This window comes from Pipistrellus hanaki (genome assembly GCF_964339955.1).
Source record: "Pipistrellus hanaki genome assembly, chromosome: 11".
Classification (NCBI taxonomy): Eukaryota; Metazoa; Chordata; class Mammalia; order Chiroptera; family Vespertilionidae; genus Pipistrellus; species Pipistrellus hanaki.
In genome coordinates this window covers 39,560,143-39,578,490 of record NC_140513.1, presented here as the reverse complement: position 1 = coordinate 39,578,490, position 18,348 = coordinate 39,560,143, and the positions used below count along the sequence as shown (strand labels likewise).

At 44.3% G+C, this 18,348-nt stretch overlaps 1 protein-coding gene across 1 annotated transcript in view; it reads left to right on the top strand.

The window, feature by feature from the left end:
* Window positions 1-3,884: 3,884 nt before the first annotated feature.
* ENTREP1 (endosomal transmembrane epsin interactor 1) overlaps window positions 3,885-18,348 on the top strand; it is a 52,926-nt gene continuing 38,462 nt past the window's right edge. Inside the window, exons 1-2 of the mRNA XM_084899517.1 lie at window positions 3,885-4,390; window positions 16,209-16,265. Coding sequence (XP_084755643.1) covers window positions 3,986-4,390; window positions 16,209-16,265 — 462 coding nt within the window. The 5' untranslated portion in view covers window positions 3,885-3,985. The remainder of the gene's footprint in view (window positions 4,391-16,208; window positions 16,266-18,348) is intronic.

Below are 18,348 nucleotides of genomic sequence, written 5' to 3'. Positions count from 1 at the left end.
GGAAAGACTGACAAGCACCCCAGACCAAGAGCCCCTTATTGAGTCCCCTGCTCCAGGCAGGCAGCCTCTTATCGTACAACTTTCTCCTAAACATAATTGTTTCCGAAGGGTCTAGGCTTCACATTTGCATAACTAAAAGGCTGTTCCAGCGATTGCCCCAGAACAAAGGAATGGTCTCTGCTCTAAGGTGAATTACAGCTTTGACTTCTGCAGAAACTTGAACCTGCAGGGAGCTCTGATATTACAAGTTACACACACACACACACACACACACACACACACACACTCGCCTACTTATAAGATATACAGCTCCCAGAGAGTCATAAGCCAGAAGTAATTTTCAGGGCAGTTGACTTGAATTGTGTTTTGTGGGATTTGAATTATAAGACATTGTAAGTATATAATTTCAACAGTGGGGGCGGGGGGGGGGGGGGGAGTATGGGCTACAGCCCTTCTGTTTAACAAATAAGTCTGTCTTGGGACCAGTTGCTTTAAATATCCTTACCAATCACTCTGCACTGTTATTTCAGAAAAATGGAGTGTGTGGTTGCTTGCTTTCTTCCATTCTCTATCTTAATTAAACAAAAAAAGTTCCACAGTCCTTTCTCTGCAAAATGAAATGTGATGTTTGAATTGAAGCTGCCACTGCATATCCCCAACACAGTCCTCATACAAAGCAGCCCCTCAGGGGAAACCATGAGACCATGGAACCTGCAGCCTCAGTTTTGGGGTTTTTCCTGGGTATTTTGGTTCCGCATGTTTAACGATTCCACACCCAAATTCACCTACTTTTCTTGGATCCTGCTCTCTTGCTGGTCATCTGAGAAGCCATGGCAGTGAGAATAGCTGAACTTCAACATTGCCGGCCTCGGGGACTCCAGCTGGCCACAGGGCCCAGCCTCAAGCAGATGAAGCATCATAAACTGGCGCCTGACAGAGGAAGCTGGAGGCTAGAGACTCTTGGAACTGGCTCAAGCTCACAGAGAAGGGCTACAGTCCAGGATGTCTGGCTCCTATATGGCGCCCTTTCCATTAGAATCCAGGGGTCTAAATCCTTCCTGTGCATAAAACTCACCTGGACAGCAGTGCCTGGCTGGGGACCAGCGGAGCCCCTACCCCCAGCATATTTACATCCAAATGTGGTTTTGAGCCAAATCCTCTGCCTTCCCCTTCCAGCTAACTTGCTGCCCTTAGTTGTCTCGCACATACACAGTCCCACATAAAAATTCTGGAGTCTGAATGGTTCCACCCATTAATATTTTTGGACAATCCGTTAACATGCAGGTTCCCAGGCCCCTCGTCCAGAGTGTCAGGGTGGGTGTGGGGGAAGTTAGCGAACCTGCATTCTGACACTCTCCCCTAGTGGTTCTGTGGCCCGTGGGCCACCCTTTGAAAAGCTGCTCCAAAGCCTCCATGCTAAATGAGCCCACTGTGCCTTACTGGAGACATTCTTTTCTTTCCAAACAGGGAGAACTGAAGGCAGGTTGTCAGGGAGCAGGCTTTAATGCGATTCAGCAGCAGCTCCCACTGAATTACCCTCCTGCATCTGCGGACAGGCTGGGTTTCTGAGGAAGCGTGGGAGGAACTCAGGAGCTTGTTTGAGGGGGACAGGGGAACCTGAGCGAAAAAGCCGGGACTCCTGAGCAGTGAGGGCTTTGTGCGCGAAGCACAGAAAAGGAAGTACAGGGAAGGGAAGAGTTGGTGGGCATTTTTCCTTGAAGTCTGGCTTTGATCTTGAGGAAAGCTGGCAGCTGGGTCCCACGAAACAATCCATTAACAACAATTATTTCCCTGGACTTTCACCTACATTCATGAAGGGTGGGTCAGTTCTCCCACACATTCTCCCTCACTTTATTTTAAGGGCTTTATGGAGGTATAAACCACATGTATCTTTAAAAAATATATATATATTTTAATAAATATATATATATATTATTGAATATATATATTAAATATATAAATATATATATAATTTATATATATATATATAAAATAATAAATATATATATATTATTGAATTTTTACAGAGAGGAAGGGAGAGGGACAGAGAGCTAGAAACATTGATGAGAGAGAAACATCGGTCAGCTGCCTCCTGCACATGCCATACCGGGGATGTGCCTGCAACCAATGTACATGCCCCTGACCGGAATCGAACCTGGGACCTTTCAGTCTGCAGACCGATGCTTTATCCATTGAGCCAAACAGGTTTCAGCAAGCCACATGTATCTTTATTGAGATATAATTCACTCATTTACAGTGTCCAATTCAGTGGTTTTTATTTATTTTTTATTTTTGTTAATCCTCACCAAGCTATTTTTCCATTGACTTTTACAGAGTGTGGAAGGGAAGGGGAGAGACAGAGAGGAACATTGATGTGAGCCGATTGATTGCCTCCCACACACACCCTGGCCAGGACCGCATGAAGCCTGCAACCCAGGTATGTGCCCTTGACGGGAACTGGACCCCGGACCCTTCAGTCTGCATGCAATGCGCTATCCACTGAGCAAACCATCTAGGGCTCAGTGGTGGTTAACTTATTCACAGAGCTGTGCAACCATCACCGTCAATTTTAGGACATTTTATCACCTCAAAAAAAGCACCCTACACTCTTTAGCAATCACCTTCCCCCATTTAATCTCCCCATCCTCCCAACCATAAGCAGTCATTAATCTATACTCTGTCTCTATTGATGTGTTTGTTCTGGAGGTTTCTTATAGGTGGAATTATATAATATGTCGTCGTTTGTGATTGGCTTCTTTTACTTAGCATAATGTTTTTTAAATTAAATTTACTGGGGTGACATTGGTTAATTACAGTAGGTACGTTTCAAGTGAACAACGCCATTCTACATCATCTGTACAGTGCGGTGTGTGCTTCACCACACAGTCTGGTCTCCTTCCATCGCCATGCATTTGACTCCCCTGAGTCTCTTCATCCGCCCCTCAACCCCCTTCCTGGTCACCACCCTACAGTTGTCTGTGTCTATGAGTTTTTTTTTTGTTTTGTTTTGTTTTTAATAATATATATCTTATTGATTTTTTACAGAGAGGAAGGGAGAGGGATAGAGAGCTAGAAACCTCGATGAGAGAGAAACATCAACCAGCTGCCTCCTGCACACCCCCTACTGGGGATGTGCCCACAACCAAGGTTGTGCCCTTGACAGGAATCGAACCTGGGGACCCTTCAGTCCGCAGACCGATGCTCTATCCATTGGGCCAAACCGGTTCCTGCTGTTTGTTTGTTTGCTTGTTTGTTGCTTTCTGCTTTCGATTCCACACGCGAGTGAAATTGCATGTTTCCTGCCCTGTTCTGTTGAAGCCACGCCAGCGGTGACTTCGCTCTGCTTACTTAGTCCTTCCTCACCTGGTCACCCACAGCCCCGTCCACCGGGGCATCCACCTCCTGGGGGGGCGGGGGAGTTCAGAGCCTTCCTTCCCATTAAAGGTTGCCAGGGTCCGCACTGGAACAGGGCGAGGATCCCCTGCGCTTCTGCGGGCGGGCGGGCGGGGACGGACTCTTAGGTTGTCTGTGGGCTGCTGGCTCCAGTGCACGCTGTCCAGAGCTGCTGCCCGGTGGCCCTCTCCTAGCCCCAGGGACCAGAGAGCAGGCGCCCAGAGTGAGGCTGCGACCCAAGGTTGCAGCCTTGCAGCCGCCCCGCGGCCCCAGTGCGGGCGCGCCGGGTGTGTGTGGGCGCCAGTGAGCGGGGAGCGCGCACTGCCGGGCCGGCCCGAGGCGGACCCGCTGGGTGGCAGGTGGGTGCGGCCGGCGGGTGCCCGGCAGCGGCAGGGCAGCCACAGCAGCGGAGCGGCAGCAGCAAGTGGTTGGGCTGCGCATTTCCTTCCCTTCCCCCGGGCCCGGCCCGGCCCGGCCCGGCCCGGCCCGGCCCCTGCCCGGCCCGGCCCGGCCCGCGGTGCCCAGTGCGCGGCTCCCGGGTCCTGCGCGCCTCCCTGCAGCCCCGGGCGCTCCCTTCCCTGCCCGCCCGCCCATGTCCCTGCCCGTGGTGCTCCCCGGCTCCTGCTGCCCGGTGGCCGGGCTCTCGGGCGGGCCGCAGGCCGGGGGCCCGGGCGCCACGGCCGCCGCTGCCCAGGAGCCGCCGCTGCCTCCCCTGCGGCCACGCTGGCCCCGGGCCGCACTGCAGCCCCCGGGGCGGCCCCGCTGCTCGGCCGCGGCCGCCGGGGTGCTGGCCGTGCCGCCCGCGCTCTCCTCCCGCCGGGCCGCCGCCGCCGCCGTGGCCCCGAGCTCCGCGCTGCTGCCCGGCCGGCCGCTGCTGTCGCTCGGGCTGCTGCAGCTGATCCTGGGGTGCTGCATGGTGGCGCTCAGCTTCGGGGCGCTGTCACTGAGCAGCTCCCCGCAGGTGAAGAACTCCTGCCCGTTCTGGGCCGGCTCCTCGGTGAGTGCCGCGCGCCCCTCTCCCTCCCTCCTTCCCTCCCTCCGCAGGGTCCACCCAGGGACGCAGGGGCTCTGCCCGGTACCCTCCACCGCCCGGGATTGTTTGTCGCTTGCTTTCTGTTTTATATTCCACACATGAGTGAAATTGTATGGTTCCTGCCCAGGTCTGCAGGTAGGAGAGCACAGCCCTCTTGCTGGCGAGTTGGAAGTTTTTTTTGGGGGGGGGGGGGAAAGCCTGCAAGAGCGTGGAGTTCTGGGATGAATTGGGTTGTACCAGGGCAGTGTCTATTCCCTGCAGGCTGAAGGACTCCCGGCTCTTTGGGAAATTGGAAGGATGGGAGCGGGTGGTAGGAAGGTGGGAGGAAAATGGTTAAACTCCTTTGGCTACCCAGTGTTAACTTTGAGGACAACATCTGTGCCAGGAGGGCAGGGATTTTTGACATTTTGTTCACTGATGTATCCAGAGCGCCTGCCTGGCACATAGTAGGTGTGTTTGTATGGTGGATGAAGTAACAGGGTGACTGAGTCAGGTCACTTATTTTGTTCCCCTTTAAGACACGGATAGATGTGAAACGTGTCTGGGGGATGAGTGCAAAAGTAATGACAAGGTGTGTAACCTCGAGCTTGTGTACCTGCTCATTAAAGGAGGGCCCTAAGCCCCCACGCGGTTCCCGGAGCCACACAGGCTGCTGTGCAGAATTTAATTCTCCAGAACCCGAGCCATCATGATGCATGAGCTCGTCAAAGCCCAGAGCTGGCCTAGGGGTTGGAGATGTCTGCCCCCCCTCAGGGGCTTGGCCCTGCCTCTCGGGAAAGGCTGATCTGGGGCAAAGGTGCTGCCTCCATCGTCTGTGGACACCGGGTGGCTACTCTCCCTGCCTCACAGCAATTTCACAGCGCATCTGACCTCTTGAGCTTTGCTTGGGGTTGAGAGACTTAGAAACAGGTCTTCATGGGAAGATTGTGGAAGATGGGTGTTTTAAAGTAAATGACCCTTTTAGGAGCAAACTAAATGGGAAAGTCTGGCAGGGCCTGTTGTTTTGCCTAAGCTCCGCCATGAATGTGTGCTCCTTTGGCAGGTCCACACATACTCAGATTCAAGACCAAATTCTGAGAATACAAGGAAACTCATTAAACCCAAAGTAATTGTTTGAAAAGCACATTAAGAACCTTGCGTACCTGGAGCCTGGCCTGACATTTCATACTTAAACCGATGCCAGTTTGCTCTCCTTTGAAATACTTTGATGCTGGGCGATCTTCCGTGGCACGGCCCATGCGGTGGTAACGAGGTCAGTCTGAGCATCAGGTACAAAGGATCCCACGCCTGCTGAGTGCTCTTTAAACTCCAGGAGGAGGCATGAGGCCCATTATGGGTTTTAGTCCGTGTGCCAGACTGAATTCAGCCAAATGGTGGGTGCATTTCATTTCCCTAATTGCCACAGGCCAGAAATGAAACTTGCATCCATTTCTTTAGGGATTTGCTCTTAGTAAAATCATAATCGCTTGTCCTCTCAAAGATAGCTAGTTTAGGATTATCGGAAACTATTTTTATTCCCTTCTAAAATTAAAAACTGAAATCAGGTGTGCTATTGTGAATTATTCTAGAGGTAAATGTACTTAGATATCACCCAAACCACAGTTGGAGTTCATGAAGTATTTGAAAAAAAAAGACAAAAGAAAAGAAAAGTCCATGATCTCACTTATTTATGGAATATAATGAACAACATAAAACGATGAACAAAAACAGATCCAGAGACAGAGAAGCATCGATCAGACCATCAAACCTCAGAGAGAAAGTAGGGGAGGGTGGGGGTAAGGGGGAGAAATCAACCAAAGGACTTGTATGCATGTACATAAGCCCAAACACAGACAACAGGGGCATGAGGGCATGAGTGGGGGAGCAATGAGACAATAAGGAAACATATGTAATATCTTGATAAAGAAAAAAAATTATATATATATATGGCCATCAGCCTGAAGATGAAGGCTCTTCCCTGGGCCTGCTGGCTGGGTATGTCCTTGCCTCCACGACCCCACGACCCAGGAAACCAGATCAGGGAAAGCATCAGTTATTTGGAACTAAATTCTCTTCTATAGGGACGTTTCCTACCCCCTGTCTCCGAACTCTGCATGCAAACTTGTAACTACTCGTTATTCTTATTTTGTGTGGCTTGTTTCTGAGTGTGACCTCAGAATTTGCAAAATGACATCAGAACCAACAGATACTGCATCTCTGGAACAGCATGCTGAGGTCCGTGTTGGGTACCGTGACTCTCTGGGAGTTTTAGGAAAGAAGTCTCACCCTCACCGGTAGCATACCTTTTGAATGTGTGTATGTGAGAGAGGTGGTGGTGGTTTTTAAACTCTGCATTACGGACAATGTTATGGTTATCCAAGCAGTACACAGTGAGCCACCGCATACATCCTCCCCCAGGTCCAGCACTTGTTTGCTCGGCGCCTCTTCCTGGCCCTGCTGCTGGGTCTGTGTGTGCCGGTAACTCCGGGGGATGGGTCTTCCAAGCGGGGGAGGAATTATCTCCATCGGACTTCCTAGTCCCTTTATCAGATTACCTATCTATATTGTTTTGAAGCAAATCTCAGACATTGCATTGTTTCAACTGTAAATATTTTTAAGAGGCATTTATTTTAAAATAGAAAACATAAACAAAAGAGAGAGAGAGAGAGAGAGAGAGAGAGAGAGAGAGAGAGAGAGAGAGAGAGAGAGAGAGGGCCTAGAAGTGGCCAGGAAATCTTAAGAACCTCTCTCAGTTTTAATCTTTTATTATGAATTTTTTTAAATATATTTTATTGATTTTGTACAGAGAGGAAGGGAGAGAGATAGAGAGTTAGAAACATCGATGAGAGAGAGTCATCGATCAGCTGCCTCTTGCACACCCCCTACTGGGGATATGCCCGCAACCAAGGTACATGCCCTTGACCGGAATCGAACCCAGGACCTTTCAGTCCCCAAGCCGACGCTCTATCCATTGAGCCAAACCGGTCCCAGCTATTATGAAATTTTAAAATCTCAACAAATATAGAGAAAATAGTATAATGAGCCTCCATTTACCCATCACCCACAGCTTCCGTAGCTGTCCACATAGGGCCACACCCCTTTCCTCTTCTTCTTAACACCCCCTGGGTTACTTTAAGGCAAATCCCAGGTATAATTTTAACCATTAAATACCTCTGTACATATTTCCAAAAGAAAGGGACTTAATAGTACAGTGTAACTAATTTAAAGTTTTTATGGTAGAAAGCTTAAAAATTATGACGTAAAGACTGTAGAAGTTTTTTGGTTTTTTTTAAACTAACAACTTCATTGGGATACAATTCACATTCCATATGATTCACCCACTTAATGGATGCAATCCAGTGACTTTTAGTAAATTCACAGAATTGTACAACCATCATCACAATTTTAGAAAATGTTCATCACCCCAAAAATAAACCCTGCCCTGGCAGCTCAGTTGATTAGAGTGTCGTCCCGATATGCCAAGGTTGCCAGTTCAATTTCTGGTCAGGGCACATTCAAGAAGCAACTAATGAATGCATAAATAAGTGAACCAAATGAACTGGTCTCTCTCTCTCTCTCAAATTAGTAATTAAAAAAAAAAAAACTGGAACCTATTAGTAGTCATCCCCCATTGTCCTCTGACACCATTATTCCTAGAGAACCGCGGACTAATCATGTTCTGTCTCTCTGGATTTCTTATTCTGGACATTTAATATAAAGGGAATCATACAACCTTTGTGACTGGCTTCTTTCACTTAGCATAATGTTTTCAAGATTCCACCCATGTTGTGACATGTATCGGGACTTCATTCCTGTTTCTTGCCAAATGAGATTCTATTATTTGGATATGCCACATTTTGTTTGTCACTCAGAAGTTGTGTTGGTCTGTGAAACTTGGTAGTTGAGTAGCAGTGCCAACTTAAGTCTAAGGTTACTTCAAGCCCACGTGGGAACACAGTAGAAGGATATCCTCATATTTCAACCTGTGGATGACCATTACGTGCCATAATCTGCTGTAGCAAATTCAATGGGAAAATCTCTTGGCTTCAGTAAAAATTTTGCTTGTATGCTTGATACAAAATTAAATATATTTATTTAAAAGATCTATTTTGTTAAACATGGCATAGTTCAAGAGTATTTGCTCCATGTACACCTCTGTAAGGGTTCTCACATTGAGCTTGAGATTTTGAGGTGTCCTTCACTTGTCTGAACCTTGAAGGTATATTTTATCTATTTTAATATATACTTAAGAATTAGCCTGATAGAGTGGCTCAGTAGGTTGAGTGTTGTCCTATGCACCAAAGGGTTGCCAGTTCTCTTTCTGGTCAGGGCACATGGGTTTGATCCATAGTCCAAGCACATGCAGAACTGGGGCAGGTATAGCTGCAACTGATGGATGTTTCTCTCTCTCTCTCTCTCTCTCTCTCTCTCTCTCTCTCTCTCTCTCTCTCTCTCTCTCTTCCCCCTTCCCCCCCTCTCTCTTCCTCCCCCCCTTTCTCTCTTTAAGCATATCCTTGAATGAGGATTAAAAAATTTTTTTCTTCTTCTTCAAAAAAAGAATGAACAGTTCCTATAAAGACTCTTTTTCAAAATTTCAGCAGGTTGGATGGAGTGTTTTTCATGTACTCATTGTTTTTGAACATCCTGTGATCATTTTATTTCTTCCTGGTATTCTTGGTTAATGACTCAATCTATTATTATTACCAAAGTTCATGAAGCTCAGAGATTAGCCACTTTAAAAACAACCCCAAGTTTGACTCCATGTGGGTGGCAGAGAAACAATCTTGATGTCCATGCTCAGGCCACACCGTCCAGGCACCTGATTTGGGGGAACATGTAGTTAACTTTAGATCCCACTGGGATTAGTGGAGACACAGCCTGCCGCACTGTGTTAGATTTAATGAAAGAGGAGAGATTTGCATTGGTTTATATCTCCTACTTCAAAACACAGGATTTTGGACTCTGATGACATATTTGATCCTTGGGAGGTGTTTTAGAAAGTGGTGAGGAGTTGGTTATTGTTTCTGATTCTTCTCTGGGAGCCCTAATTTCCTTTCCTGTCTGCCTACATTCATGTCTCCCTGCTTGGAGTCACTGACCTGTACTCATGGTCACCCATTCCATGAGTCTGTGATTCTTGGGTGAGATTCCAGTTCTTTACAAAGAAAGTCATTGGTGAATCTTAAGGTTAACCTTTTCTTTAAAAAAAAATTGAAATGACAAAACATAAAATGAATGAATGATCCAAAGGAGAAATTAATGCAAAAGTTCTAAAGTTTCTAATGGTTAGACAATGATAAATACATTTTTTCAATCAAAACTATCAAATACTACTTTAATAGTTAAGAAGCATACTATCTGATAAAAGAGTAATATGCAAATTGACTGTACCTCCGCTATACCCATAAGCCATGCCCACCAGCCAATCAGGAGCAAATATGCAAATAAACCCAACCAAGATGGCTGCAGCCACAGCCCTTGCTGGCCTAAGCTTCCACTCAGTGCTACAAAGTTTCAATTGTAGAAGGTAAATAAATCCCAACAGAAATGGCAGCAGCTACGGAGCTAGAAGAGCAGGATACTAGGGTTACCCCCGGCAATGGAGGCAGCTCTGGCCGGCTTAGGCCTCCACTCCAGGCTACAAAGTTTCAATTATAGAAGGTAAATAAATCCCAACAGAAATGGCTGCCAACACAGAGCAAGCAGAAGGCTTGGCTTCACTCCAAGCTACAAAGTTTTAATTGTAGAAGATAAATAAATCCCAGGTATCAGGGCTTCCTCTTTTGTCGTCTGGGGGGCATAACTAGCCTGAAAACCACCACAGGCCCCTTGCCCAGGCTGCCCCATGCTCCAAGGGAACCCCTATCCTGACCCGGGATACCCTTCAGGGCAAACCAGCTGGCCCCCGCCCATGCTCCACACCTATATCCTATCTAATCAAAGAGTAATATGGAGATTGACCATAACTCCAACACATAAGATGGCTGCTCCCAAGTGGTCAAAGATCCTGCCCCCACGTGGACACAAGATGGCCACCACAAGATGTCCATCAGGGAAGGGCATTTGGAAGGGACCAGGCCAGCAGAGGAGGGCAGTTGGGGACAATCAAGCCTATACGAGAGGGCAGTTAGGGGTGACCAGGCTGGCAGAGGAGGGAAGTTGGGGGTGACTGGGCCTGCAGGGAAGGGCAGTTGGGGGGAACCCAAGCCTCCAGGGGAGAGCAGTTGGGGGGGACCAGGCCTGCAGGGGTGGGCAGTTAGGGATGACCAGATCTGCAGGGGAGGGCAGTTAGAGATGACCAGGCCTGCTGGGAGGGCAGTTAGGGACAAACAGGCTGGCAGGGGAGTGGTTAGGGGGTGATCAGGCTGGCAGTCAGAAGCAGTTAGGGGTGATCAGGTAGGCAGGTAGGCGAGCAGTTGGGAGCCAATAGTCCTGGATTGTGAGAGAGATGTCCCACTGCCTGGGATCGGGCCTACCCGGGCAGTTGGACATCCCTCAAGGGGTCCTAATTGGAGAGGGTGCAGGCTGGGCTGAGGGACATCCCCCCCATGCATGAATTTCGTGCACCGGGCCTCTAGTTTTAAATATAATTTTTGATGCGGTTTTTATTTTTCTTTAGTCCTTTATTTTACAAGACAGCAGAGTTACATTTATACGTTTTTGAGCAAAGAAGAAAAATACGTATTTTCCGGCGTATAAGACGACCCCCTAATTTTACAGTTAAAACATAGGTTTAGGCCTATATTTGCTGTATAAGACTACCCCTCACTTCCGAGGCAACACCAGTTCTTTTTTTAATAGACTGCCTCTCTGACTCTGGCCAATCTGAGCAGGCTTTTTTTCATTTCAAAAGTTATCTTATACGCCGGAAAATACTGTAAGTTTTTGAGAAAGTTATTGTGCCTCTTAGCTCCAGTTACTCATGTATAAAATGGGATGATTTTTTTTTACCTCAAAATTGATTATGTAAGTGTGTAATTATTGTAGAAAACATTTAGGACAGTGGTTCCCTTTTGGGCATGGCACCAGCCTGGCACATATTAGAATTTCTATCAATGTTTTTTAAACATCAAGGCAATTAAAGTAAGATGAACAGGCTAGTTTTTGTGGGGCATTCTGGTAACCATCATGTATACATTAAAATATCCAGTTGCATACTTCCTTAATTTTTTCTTTTAAAAAATATATTTTTATTGATTTCAGAGAGAAAGGGAGAGGGAGAGATAGACACATCAATGATGAGAGAGAATCATTGGTGGGCTGCCTCCTGCAAGCCCCCCACTGGGGATCAAGCCCACAACCTGGGCATGTGACCTACCAGGAATCGAACTGAGACCTCCTGGTTCATAGGTCGACACTCAACCACTGAGCCACTGTGGCCGGGCTTCCTTAGTTTTTTTTAATGAATCATGCTGGACAGGTAAGGAAGAATGACACATACACATTTTTTTTTTTTTTAATTGCCAGGGTAAAAGTCATAACAAGTTAGGTTATGAGAGGTTTGATTATATGTGCTCATTTATAAGGTAAGCATGGGACATTATCAACATGGCTCTTTTTATCTCTGTGTTTATATACAATTTTGATAAAAAATCCAGAACATTTTTGTCCTACGGTATGATAGTGGGTTAACAAAAATAAATAAATAAATAAATAAATAAATAAATAAATAAATAATAGGAAAGTAGAATTGTATGCTTTTTATATTAATGATTTAATTTTTAAGTTGAAAAACTAAGACACATTAACCATATGTATCAGGTAATAGTGATTCCTGTCTGGAGCATCTCAGAATCCTTCTTTGCAGAGAGAGAGAGAGAGAGAGAGAGAGAGAGAGAGAGAGAGAGAGAGAGAGAGAGAGAGAGAGGTAGGTATCTGCTTTTTTCTAGAAGCTCAAAGGAATGGGTTGCAAGTGAATAAAACCAAAATTATAATAAACCTCACTCTAATAATAAAGAGATAATCTGATGTCAGAAAATAGGTTCTTGCCTGTTCATTCAGAGCAAGTTGCATCTTGTGTTGCATGGAAAGAATGCTGATGGAGTTGCCTTTTGCTGTTGATTTACTCTTTTAGGAAGCACAGAAGTGAATAATGTGTTTAGGCTTCCATGGTCATTTTTGAGTAAGCTTGTCTCCTATTTTTGACCTTTATTTATTTATTTGTTCATCATCCATTCATTTACTCATGACTCTTGCCATAACTGAGTGCCTTGAGGACCCTTTACGTATCTGAATGACTATTCACAGATCTAAGACCTCATGAGATTGCAGTGAGCATAAAACACAATTAAACAAGTAATAGTATTATTGTGTAACTAGAGGTCTGATGCTCAAAATTTGTGCAAGAGAAGGCCTTTCTTCCCTCCGGCTGCTGGCACCAGCTTCCCTCTGGTACCCAGGACCTGGGCTTCCCTCACAGCCCCAGCTTTTGTCCGGAAGGTCATCGGGAAGGTCATCCGGTCTAATTAGCATATTATAATTTTATTATTATAGATGGGCGCTATAGATGGTCATTGTTAAGGGATTTTCTTGACTCCCTTCTGGAGCTCCAGTTTCTACTGCTGCTGAGGGAGGTAGAGGTAAATCATACTCTGCCTGCTTTTTTTAAAAATTAAAGTGAAATATGTTTATTGTAGAAATGTTGGGAAATTCAGACAGAATCTAAAACACCCATATTCCCAGTTGAAACATCTCTGAATGTGTTTCTTTCCAGTCTTTAAAAATATTTAATTATAGTTGGTGTACAATATTATATTAATTATATTAGTTTTAGGTGTACAATATTGTGATTCAACATTTTTATCTGTTACCTTGTAATCATGCCACTAATTCTAGTAAATCATCTCTCACTCTGCAAACTTACCACAATATGTCTACTGTATTTTCCTTCCCCTTTCCACCCATTCCGCAGCCACCTCCCCTCTGGTAACTACCCCGTTGGTCTGCGTTTCTATGAATCTGTTTTTGTTTTGTTTTACTTGTTATTTGTTTAGTGTTTTTTTTTTTTGTTTTTTTTTTAAGATTCCACACATAAATGAAGGCATAGGGTGTTCGTCTTTCTCTATCTGACTTATATCACTTAGCTTAATTCCCTCTAGAGCAGTGGTTCTCAACCTTTCTAATGCCGAGACCCTTTAATACAGTTCCTCATGTTGTGGTGACCCCCAACCATAACATTATTTTTGTTGCTACTTCATAACTGTAATTTTGCTACTGTTATGAATTGTAATGTAAATATCTGTGTTTTCCGATGGTCTTAGGCTCTATGGCAGCAGTCGCCAGCAGGGTCGCCTAAGACCATCGGGAAAAAAAAGATATTTACATTATCATTCATAACAATAGCAAAATTACAGTTATGAAGTAGCATCGAAAATAATGTTATGGTTGGGGGTCACCACAATATGAGGAATATATTAAAGGGTCGAGGCATTAGAAAGGTTGAGAACCACTGATTTAAGTTCTTTTTATTGTTTAATAAGCTTATAAATGTCTCCCTTAAGTATCTTTAGATGATTGATATTTGTTTGTCAAGTACATATTTTTAAAATTGTGTTTTAAAGTTAGTTTGTTACTCGTATATGCAACCTTCCCCTTCCAAAATATATAAAAAAAAAAGGGGGCGGGGGGTTGAGAAGAAATAAAAATTAGCTTAGTTCTTTTGTCCCAGAGATCCTTCATTTGAAATGACAATTGTATCTGTCATGAGCTATTATATATATAATTTCCCTTCCAGCTTAGCAGCCTACTCCTGGGACTTAATCCAGCAGAAATAAAAAACACTGTTTTTTAGGATATATGTTCATGGATGTTGGCTACAGCATTGTTTGTGAGGCCAAAACACTGGAAATAGAGTAGATACTCATGAATATGGAAATTATTGAATACATTAGCTTCAGCCATACAAAGGAATATTATGTAGCCATTAAATGGAAATAAATGAGAGCTATTCCTATAAACATGAAGAATTTCCATGAAATATTTATTGAGAGGGAAAAAGAAGAGGAGGAAAAGTATCTTTCATGACCCATTTCTTTATGGTAAAAATTATACCCCTGTGCATTTGTATATATACACATTACCCATATGTGTCTAGTTAAGAATTTAGAGGCCCAAGCTGGCTTGGCTCAGTGGATAAAGCGTCAGCTGTGGACTGAAGAGTCTCAGGTTCAATTCTGGTCATGGGCACATGCCCAGGTGGCAGGCTCGATCCCCAGTAAGGGGTGTGCAGAAGGCATCTGATCAATGATTCTCTCTCATCACTGATGTTTTTATCTTTCCCCCATTCCTCCTCTCTCTAAAATCAATAAAAAAATACTTTAAAAAATTTTGAATGAGAAAATATGCTATTTGATTTAAGATGATTACAAGGATATAGTGCTTGGTGGGCAGACAGCTGGTAGTAGCTTTGAACATCGATAGGATAAAAAGAAATTGTTGCTTATCTGCCCATGTTTGGTTTTTGGTCCTTGAGTCTAGTGGGTAGACTTTACCTGTGCTGGTTTGATATTGTGGAATGAATTGCTCCCAGTCAGTAAATGGAGACTAGAGAGTATTTCAAGCAGTACTGTAAGCTTTGAATTTGAAGCAACATAGCCAAATCCTTCCTGACTTGCAGTAATTGTGAAATGGTGCATTTGAGTGATTTGGGTATAAAATGCACTTGAAAGAAAATTCTCTCATGACTGCATTCAGCCGATGCACCTTATTGCACACAGGGAGATGTGTTCAAATGGCATCAGAATGTCCCTGGTGAATAATTACTTTGACTATTCTTTTCTAACTGTTTAGTGAACTGTGTTATTCAAAGGGCTGATGTTGGTTTTCAGTTTACATTTTTGCAAAAATGTTGGCTCCTCTTTACTGAGCATTTTATTTTACTTATTGAAGTGTCATTTTATAACACGAGATTCTTTCTCACTGTAGTCCCCCCCTCTTTGTGCAATAAATGCTCAGGAACATTTATTAGTCACCAGTCATGTGCCAGGCACTGTGCTAGGAGCAGGGGATTCAGAGAGACAAGATAGGAATTCACAGTTAGTAGGCAAGACAGAGATGCAATACAGAGATTTTTGTGGAGAAATTAAAATTATATGTAGAGGGCTTCCAGGTGTGGGGTGGTGGGATTAGTGAAAGCTTCTCAGAGGAAGTAACTGTTAGTTGGGGTTTTGCAGGATGCATAGGAGCTCTCAGGCAGCTTGAAGGGGAGTTGGGAGGAGAGGGCATTGCAGCAAAAAGCAGCACAAAGCCCAGGAATGACTAGAGCCGAGCCAGTCTGAGGAATGATAGCTGTGCCTGGAAGGAAGGTGTGTGGTGGAAGGGGCAACGATACATGGAAACCATGTTTGAGAGGTAGGCCGGGGAAGATCCTGAAGGCCTGGTTGACTCTGTAGGGGAGTTGGCTTGTTCTGTAAAGATGGGCACCCACCTGAGCAGAGGGTTACAGTGAGATGGGCATCGTTTGAGGCTGACTCTGGCAACTGATTAGGTGCCACTGTGGGCAGGGAGCTTGGATCAGAAATACTAATCCCTTCACTAACCAGAGGACAGACCAATTTCTGTTTGTGTTCTTCATTGACCTTAAGAAAAGAATACACCATCAATAAAAAAGCTTCAGGGCCTTGAATTTGAAAGGATAGTCCAAAGAGATCTATGAGGGCTCATATAATCAGCAGGAATATTAAATATTTGAGTTAGGAGGCTTTGAAATGTCAGTATTTAAAAATATATACACTTTTAGAGACTGCGTATTAGTTTATTGGAATTGGTCCCTTTTCCAGATTTATGATACTGTTTATCTTTGTAGGTGATACTCTCTGGAATCATAGGATTAACAACTTGGAAACGGCCTATGATACTTCTGGTATGTACTGTTCTTATAAATGTTTACCCTTTGTAAAAGGTGCTATTTATGAAGTTTATTAAATAAGCCATTAAATGCTAAAGCTCCCTTATGTATTATAAAAGAAGTTAATGATGCCCTAGTTTCTGCTTACACACCAGAGGGTCTCAGGTTTGATTCCCAGTCAAGGGCATGTACCTGGGTTGCAGGTTGATCTCTTGCTCCGGTCTGTCTAGGCGTATGCAGGAGACAACCCATCTGTGTGTCACTCACATCAATGTTTCTCTCTCTCTCGCTTTCTCTCTCTCTCTCTCTCCCCTGCCCCTTCTCCCTCCCTTCTCCCATTCCTAAAAAGCAATGGAAAAATATCATCCAGTAAGGATTAGCAATAACAAAAAATAAGTTAATGATGGACAATATTAGAACTCAGATATTCTCATAACAGTAACGTATTTTGCCAGTTTTCTGATTGACTCTAAGTTTCTTATGTATCCAATGCTAAATAAGTGTTTCTTGTTTCAGAATTAGATCTATTGTAAGGATATAATTAAAAAAAATCATTTAATATGAATTTTTTAACAGATATAAAAGTGGAGGGAATAATATAATAAACTCTCTGTACCAATAAGCCAGCTTTAATAATTGCATATTAACTTCTAGATAGTCTTGTTCAGCTTTACCCATTCCCCAACCCTCCATATTATTTTGAAGCAAAACTCAATATTAATCATAAATACATAATTTTTTTATTGTTATAATGCTCTGCTTGGACAATCTCAAAATTTCTTTGCTTAGATTTTCTATATTCTCTCTTTATCACACAAATATATTTTTACGATAATACTAGAGGTCCAGTGCACAAAATTCATGCCCTGGGAGAGGGGGGTGGTTTCTCAGTCTGGCCTGTACCCTCTTGTAGTCTGGGACCCCTTGGGAGATACCTACTTGCCAGCTTAAGCCCGATGGAGCAATCAGGTCTAGGCCAGCAATCAGACATCCTTCTCACAGCCCAAGGTTCTCGCAGTCCAGGATTCCTCTCTCCTTACTGCCCGCCTGCAGCGGAGGCAGGAGAGTCTCCCGCCACCGCCACTGTGCTCACCAGCCATAAGCCTAGCTTCTGGTTGAGCGGTGCTTCCCCTGTGGGAGCACACTGACCACCAGGGGGCAGCTTCTGTATTGAATATCTGCTCCCTGGTGGTCAATGTGTGTCATAGTGACCGGTCGTTCTGCCAGTTGGTCGATTTGCATATTAGGGTTTTATTATAGAGGACTAGAGGCCCAGTGCACGAATTCGTACATGGGTGTGGTCACTTGGCCTGGCCAGCTATCAGGGCTGATTGGAACTGACTGGCGGAGAGAAGGGACCGCAGGAGGTTGGCCAGCCAGGGAGAGGGACTTTGGGAGGTTGGCTGTGGGTATGCACTGACTACCAGGGTGAAGTTCCTGCATTGAACATCTGCCCCCTAGTGGTCAGTGTATGTCATAACTACTGACTGGTCATCTGGTCATAACGGTTGCTTAGGCTTTTATATAATAGATAGACATATATTGCTGAGTTTTAACTTTATTGCTAATGAAGTTGCCAACATTCAAGGATGAAGTACAAGGTCTAGGAAATTCAATTTGAAGTATACTTAAAAAATTTTTTTATATAACATTTCATTTTAGAATTTCCTCCCATCCAGTTTAAAATAGGGTTAAATAATTTTCTCATCATTTTACGTATATACTTAACAGTTTATCTTGAACAGACGAGTGCTTGCTAGGTGTGGATAATAAATACAAAACTAATTAGATTCTTAAATACTACAAGGAGAAGAAGCACAATATAAAATAAAATCAGAAAAGTAGATTGTACCCTGGCTGGTGACTCAATTGGTAGAGCCTTGTGACAATATACCAAAGTTTTCAGTTTGATTCCCATTCAGGATGCATGAAAGGGTCAACTGATGAATGTATGAATAAGTGAAATAGTAGATCAATGTTCTCTCCTTCTCTCTCTCTCTCTCTCTCTCAAATTAATAAAATTTTTAAAAAAGCAAAAAAGAAAAATGGAGTCCTGTATTGTGTTGATGGTCCTGAAAAATTAGTTTTCAGGCCACAC